At 43.7% G+C, this 7683-nt stretch overlaps 1 protein-coding gene across 1 annotated transcript; it reads right to left on the reverse strand.

Moving 5' to 3' along the window:
- Positions 1-1857: 1857 nt before the first annotated feature.
- On the reverse strand, positions 1858-7280 carry rcc1 (regulator of chromosome condensation 1). The gene is made up of 10 exons (XM_076012728.1): positions 7126-7280; positions 6706-6799; positions 6130-6317; positions 5703-5882; positions 5291-5387; positions 5089-5211; positions 4824-4964; positions 3790-3906; positions 3520-3690; positions 1858-2386 (listed from the first exon to the last, which is right to left on the reverse strand). The coding sequence occupies exons 2-10, from the start codon at positions 6782-6784 to the stop codon at positions 2211-2213; spliced, it is 1272 nt and encodes a 423-aa protein (XP_075868843.1). The 5' UTR covers positions 6785-6799; positions 7126-7280; the 3' UTR covers positions 1858-2210.
- Positions 7281-7683: the final 403 nt, after the last annotated feature.

Below are 7683 nucleotides of genomic sequence, written 5' to 3' on the forward strand. Positions count from 1 at the left end.
GCTATTTGGCCACTCTTCTGTTGGCACGCTTCTCCTTGGGAAGTCTTGGATTCGAGGATCTTGCTGCGTGGAGTTGACAGCTTCTGTGTTTGCGTGGTTTCCTCCCACAGTCAAAAGACATGTTGATACTGAGAACAGGTTAGTCATAGGCAAAATAAGTACATCAAGAGTGCGCAAAATGAAAAAAAAATAAATAAAAAAAAAATACTCATTCATACAAAGTCAGTTGGTTTTTTTTTCTCCTCTCTTTTCAGACATGTTGAGACTTTGCGTTCTCCCACTCTGGCTCATGCTAAACTATGACAGGACGCTCATTTTGGCGAGTTTTGCGTGGATTTCAGATGTTTTTTTTGTTTTTTTTTGAATAAAATAAAACAATCCACAACATGGTGCAACACAGTAGGACTTCCAGCAGCCTGAACTAACCGTCCTGATGAGGTGACACATTTTCTGACCTTCACCTGGTGGAGACCAGGATTGGAACCCTGGTCTCCAACACCAGAGTCAGCAGTCTGAGCCGTTGAGCCAAACGGCACTGGTGACTCAGGTACACAGCAAGTTTTTCATATCCAGTTTGGACGGACAAAAATAAATAAATAAATAAGTACCTCGCTGTTTTATTTGAAATTTTGAAAAGAAGGAAGTATGTTCCACTTACCTGTTTGCTGCTTCCTGTTGATCCAGTTGAAGGAAATTCCAAATGCCAGTTTGAAATGCTCAGAAATTCGACGCACGCAAGGCAGGTTCTTGTTGGTTTGTTAGGTTTAGACACACACGCACACACACGTTGTACCTCTGACCCATGCGGGATTTGATCCTGCAACCTCCCCGCTTTCAGGTGTCGTATTTCACCACCAGAACATCTACAACGCTGACAAATGGCAAAGTAGAAAGGCTTAAATGCTTCACCCGACACACAACTTCCCAAACAACAAAAGATTCTTTAAATTTCAAACACTCTCTGGAGTTAGGGGAAGGGCTAAGGCTTAGGGCTAGGGGTTGGTGTTGAGATGTTGCATTCTATCACTCTGTCTCATGCTAAGCTATGATAGGACAATCATAGTGAGTTTCGGGCTAATTTAAGTATTTCTTTGAATTTTTTTGTCCTGGAAAAAAAAAAGTTTTTTTTTCGGACAAGTTGAGATTTTGCTTGGAACTGCTCCTTCTCATGCTAAGCTATGCTAAGAAGGTGGTTTTGGTGTTGCAAAATGATTAAATAATTTTCTTTTGTCCCAGAAAAAACAACATACTGTATAGTATATTTTTTTTTTCAGATTTTCTGTTCTCACGCTAGGAGGATGGTCATTTCGGTGAGTTTTGGGCTAATTCAAATATTATTTTTTTTGTCACCCCAAAACAGTTTTTTTTCTCATTTTCAGACATTGATTTTTATCTTTATTGTGTTGTTTTTCATTTCACTATTGCACTATTTACAGCGGTCATAATAAAACAGTGGTTGTGTGTTGCATTTGTCTTGCTTTTAATTTTGCTTTCCCAGAAATGACACCCAGAAAAAAAAAAAGCTTCATTTGAATTTTTGTAGAGTGAATGAACATTTTTGCATGACAGATGTTTTCAACCTTGAACCAGGAAAGGTTTTTCCTTTTTAAGCTTAAGAAATCAACATGACATACAGTATGAAGGGAATTTGTGTCAATTTTAATTTTTAAGACGAGAAAAAACAGCAAAGAAAAACAAAACATTTTGAAAATTACATTAGATGTTGCCATTTGTCCAAGTAGTCCAGTAGATGCTGCAAAAAAAAACAAACAACCTAAAAACTAAAAATGAGATGTTGTTAAACCTACTGACTGAAGTTCAAGAAATGACCATAAATTTCATAAGAAAACAAAAGGCGGATTGGTGAATTCCTTTAAAAGCATCACTAAATCTTATACATATGCAGAAAAATCACATTTACAAACATCACACTGATAGTCTCACCGTCATACTAATGACTTACGGGGATCGGTTCAAAGCGAGCAATCAAAAAAACGTTTCAAAAATACTCTCTTCTTTGTCATGATCTACTGATCGCTTGTGCCGAGCAGTGTAAACGTGCACCTCAGACGAGGCCAGCGAGTCTCGGCTTGGCTCAACAGGAAGGTGCACAGTTCAACCACATCCCAAGGTTTTCAACACTGGTGCAAGGCCACACCTTATATAAAACATACCACCCCCCCCCCCCTTCAACCTTGTTCATATCAGAATCAGCTCTCCTGGTTATCTTTGACTAATAGGACCGTGTGCTGCCCTCCGCTGGACGCCATCAGTACTGAGCGGTTCTCCAGTTGCTTGCCTGTGATCTTCACTGGGGTCCACTCGTCGTCCTCCAAACCTGTGCCCAGCTGCATGTTGGTGCCCATTCCCCAGGAATACACAGAGCCTGGAATAAAAACGCAAATCGCGAAGTGCATAAGCAACACATTTAGAACTCTTTTACAGCTCTCTGCTCTCTGATGTTTTGTACCTGAAACATGTTTAGAAGGGGACAAAGACAGGGCGAGATCACATGGTGGCCGCATATGGAGGCAGTGGGGAGTCGGCCATAACCATGAAATGCTACCAGAGCCCTTTGTGACATCACAAAGAGCTGATATCCAAAAGTGTGTCCCCTCCCCCCCTTAATTTGGTATAGGACCTGTAAAGCCAGACTTGTATTAAGTTAACAATTTCCATTAACAATGGGAGCAAAAAAACAAACAAATTGGAGGATGGCTCCACCTTTGGAGGGAAGAAAGAGATTGCACAACTTAAAGGTCCAGTGTGTAATATCTGGCTTGGTTTATGTTTTTTATATTGGTAAAATCTTAATATACTGCCCATAAATACATCAATAAATGTGTATAATAATGGATTGGATTATTAGAGTGCTTTTCTAGGCACTCATAGCACTTTACATTGAACCCATTATTCATTCACATCACATTCACTCTGGTGGTGGTGGTGAGCTACATGTGTAGCCACAGCTGCCCAGGGGCAGACTGACGGAAGCCTGGCAGCCAATCTGTGCCAAACGGCCCCTCTGACCACCACCAAACATTCACTCACATTCGTACGAGGCAATGTGGGTTAAGTGTCTTGCCCAAAGAGACAACCATAGACTGGGATGGAGCGGGAACTGAGCCGCCAGTCCACCTAAGGGCGCGCTTCGTATTTAGAGTGACTGCTTGCACTTTAAATAAACCAACGAAGAAAACGAGGACGACGAGGTGCCCAGATTTGGGTGTAAAGGCTATTGTAGTTCACTAGCAAGCTCAGGAGAGGGAGGGTACAGTGTCCCAAAGGGGACATAAGTGAAAAAGCACTGTAATCTAAAACGTAACCACTTGATGTTGCCGTTTCTTCTTCAAAATATTACATACATATTTAACCTTTAATAATAAGAAAGCAATAACTAAGCCAATAAGAAAAAAATATGACTGCAGAAAGGTTGGACAGATGTATGTGTGTGTGTGTGTGTGTGTGTGTGTGTGTGTGCAGCCAGTGCTTGTTCAAAGCCTTTGCTTGCGACCTCACCCTCTCTGGTCACAGCGAAGCTGACAGACGCTCCACACGCCACATTGCTGGTGGTTTCAATGCCCGACACCAGCGTTGGCTCGCGCTTCGCTGCAGCCTCGCGCTTCTCTGCAGCCTCCCTTCCCAGTCCAAGACGACCGTAATCTAATCTGCCAAGGCTGTACACATTCCCTAACAAAGACAGGAGATTGAAATTTGTAAACTTTGCAAAGAAATTTGCAAAGACGGTTTAAGAGCAGGACTTTCCGAGGGCTGTCAGTCGGGTTCTACCTTCAGAATCCAGGCAGACTGTGTGATGCTCTCCCCCAGAAAACTGCACCCAGGAAAAGCCTGTGAAACAGGAGAGTGCTACTGGGAAATAATAGCAGGTCTCTTTGCCTTTGGCACCTGTAGGGAAAAGTGAGAAAAGAAAAGTGTAAAGACACAGAAAATGACCTCGAACTTCAGGACGCAAACATTGCTGAGCTGGATGTTGACAGTTGATGACAGTGAACTGAATGGAATAGAAACACGGACATAGTTGGTTGAGTATGTGTGTCAGTGAAAGTATTTCAAATGTTATTGAGATGAGACAGAAACAATAGCTGCGTTTCCACTGCAGCTACATTACAGTGTTTCCATTGAATGGTGTGAAGCGCGTAAGACGTAATTCCATTTGCTTTTGTTTGTTTGCTGTCAAGAACGGTTGTTATATTTTTCTCTCTGATTAAGTGTAAAAAATATTCCGTCTCCCCCTCTGTCCAATCATAACACTCCATTTTCACTGGTCAGTGAACTGGTCACGTCCGCTGACGTGTAAATGTGAAAAAAGTGTTTCCATGACACTTTTGCGATACTCCTGTATATGGATACGTTTGAAAAACCATGAGAGCAACAAAACTTTTTAGCCATATGTGAGGTCTTTCCAAATGTACCTGCTTCCATTACCAGATTTTTTTAATGCGATATTTAGGTTTTGCGCAATTCTAGGGACCATGGAAACAACGCTATTGCCGTGGCCAAAGGTTAAAACGGTCAAAATAACTGTATAATAAATAAATAAATAAATAATTAAATAAATGTAGAAAAACTTTTGCCCAACTGCCTCAAAATCATTATGAACCGGAAACAAATTGTATCATTAAAAAGTACAACAATTAAGTCACCAATTGTTTACCTTAAAAACCTAATATCAAACAACTTTTAAGAGATGACTAAACCAGAAGATATTGAAAAGCCTGAAGACAATCTGAAGATTGCAATCAATACGATTGGATTGGTAGGCGGTGGCGATGGTTGGGACAAACACCGGTGAACAAACTGACCCAGCTGGAAATAGTTGCTGAGGCCAAAGCCGTAAACAAGCCCGTCTCTGGTCACAGCGAAGGTGTCGTAGGAGCCGCAGAAGACGTCGATGAAGTGAGCTCTTCTTTTAAACACCACTAAGTGTGGTTCCAACAGCCGTCCTGAAACACAGCACAGCACATCCACACAACAAATAAGCTTAACCTTCAGTCAATGAACACATACAGTCGGGCACGGTCCTGTTCCAGTCTCTAAGCCTGCTTGAGAAAGGCTTGTGTGACTCACTCAAACCCGGTCGGCCTCCTGAGGCGGAGAACATCTGAGGCACTCGTCCCAGCTGTCCCTGTTCTCCAGTGCCGGCTGAGTAAAGATTCCCATCCAGTGTGAGCAGGACCAGGTGGCCGTTACCTTTGCGAGAGATTCATCGACGGTGACGTTAAACATTGGACAAAAGGTGGCGATCAAGAGGACTGTTTTCTTTCTTTACCTGACGCGATTTTCACAACAGGCTCTGGCACCTCCAGTTTGACTGGAAGGAAGGATGGTTTCTGAGGCTCCACCAGGCCGATGACGCCGTTGGAATCCTGGAACAACCAGAGATTCAAGGCACTGATTGAGCATACAGATGGTCAGTCCAGTGTGAAGAGGACCACCGAGACATAAGTCAGCAACTCCAAAGGGAAACTATTATAGCACTGTCAGAAATCAGGTGGGACTCAATAAGTACTGAGAGGCAGCAAAGACATTGATTGCTGGTAAGACACTGAATACCAAGTATTCACTGCACTATGTACTAGGAAATGTGGACTTAATCAGTTGGACTGATAAAAAGCAGCAGAGGGGATCTCAGAGCTGAAGCTCTCCGGCTTTGTTGGGTAAACAAAAGTGAGGTCACCAACCCGGTAGGTGCCCCAGGCATACACTGATCCGTCCTCTTTGAGCGCAGCCGTGTGACTGTCCCCTGCCGACACCTGGACCACCCGCTGGTCCAGCGCCACCTTGCCTGGGACCGACTCGGGGCTTTCTCCAGTCGTGGTCCGACCCAGGGCGCCCTCGTCGTTACAGCCGAAAGTGTAAACCTGAGAGTGATTGTGTGAGTGTAATTGTGAGTGAGTGTGATTGATTGATTGATTGATTGTGCGTGTGATAGTGTGAGTGTGATTGTGAGCGAGTGAGTGAATGAAAGAGAGAGAACGCGAGAGAGATTAGGATGAGGTCACTGTGGGAAATTCAAAGCCAACAGGTGAAGTGCTGGGAGAGGTTTTTCAATTTTGCAGTACAAATGATTGAGACGCAAGTGAGGAGGAAAAGAGGCGAGTCTCTTACGTTGCCAGTGTCACTGAGGCACACGGTGTGCATGCCTCCAGCCACCACCTGCACTAATTTCTCTGGCAGGGACACGAGGGCGGGCTTCTTCCTTTCAAAGATGTCCTCGCCAAGACCCAGCTGCCCAACATCCCCCATGCCGAAGACGAGAACGTGGCCCGCCTCTTTGCCATGACTCCTGTGAGAGACTAGAAAACAGTGTTGTTGTTTTTAATGCCAGAGTTGCTTACTCCGATGTGACTTTAAAAATACCAATAACCTGTTAGCCGAAGAAACGACACAGGAATAAAAGGCGTAAATGTGCAAAAACATTGACACACTGGGCACAACACAACGTCTGAAGACTGAAGCACAACAGCCATCAGACTTAATAAGTTGCCTGGAAAACAACACATTTGTGATGTCACAAGAGGCACGCGAAGGTCCAACAAAGCATCAGCAGGAAGCAAAACTGAGCATCTGAGGTCAGAGAATGATTACGAGACCTTAAAGGATTTTACACAATCAGGCAAGTCGGTTCAGGGGCGACCTATTAAAACCTGTCGACCTGTCGTTAAAACACAGGTTACAACTTACTTTTTGCTTTCTTGAGGTCGCTCTCTTCATCCAAGACCACCTCGGAGGTCCTCTTGGCGGCACTTCTTCGTGAAGGCATGATAACACTTGCAGACTGTGGGATTAACAAAAAAACACGTTGATTTTGATCTTTAATTTCGAGCTTTGATTTCTTACCTATAAAAGCCAAGACAGAGCAGGACAGGTTGAAACCAGAAAAGGGAATGTCAGGATTACGAAACTAATTACTTTGATTACAGTCGTGAAAGAGTGCCAATTGACATTTTCTGGATGGGTTTTTGGACCGCATGGTAAACACCACACACTGGATGTTCCAGTCGTACGGCTCACCAGAGGGGTGCGTGCGTGACAAACCCCAGGAAATTATTGGGAGGAAATTTCAAACCCTTCCACCACAGGATCAATCAACCAGAGTCTCACCTGCAGATCTAAACGACTCGAAACTGTGTAACCTAGTCCCAGGTTTTCATTACGAAGCACAGAATTGTCAAGTCATTGAAACAGACATGAGATCCAAACAGAAAACCCGAACATCGACACGGCGCAGTGGAATCGGTTAGCACAACTTCCGGTCCTACTGTCCGGGCGACAGCTGTGCCCCTATTTGCTTCCGGTCTCGTGCGAACCCTCGCAAATGGGCACATTTGTACTTGGATTCACTCTTAACTTATTCAACCATCGTGTCAGTAATGCATGTGCCGGCTTTGTGGGTCATTACCAGAACAGTGTCGGCGACTGTACATGAAACCTGAGCAACGACGTCAACAGTAGTTTGAAACAGGCGGCATGATTTCGCCAACACGCTTGCAAGTGCCCATGTGTCCTTGCGAACGCACTCATATTGAGCTAAAGCTCCTACGTCAGCGACACAAATAAAACACATTTAGGTTTGAATTGGGTTGATACATACAGAACAATTTAAAAAAAAAAACACCAGAGACCAGATTTTTAATAGTCTAACAGTTTTGGGATAGTGTG

The sequence above is a fragment of the Nelusetta ayraudi genome, unplaced genomic scaffold (assembly GCF_046127955.1).
Source record: "Nelusetta ayraudi isolate G7.1 ecotype Tasmania unplaced genomic scaffold, CSIRO-AGI_Nayr_v1 ptg000136l, whole genome shotgun sequence".
NCBI classification, from domain to species: Eukaryota; Metazoa; Chordata; class Actinopteri; order Tetraodontiformes; family Monacanthidae; genus Nelusetta; species Nelusetta ayraudi.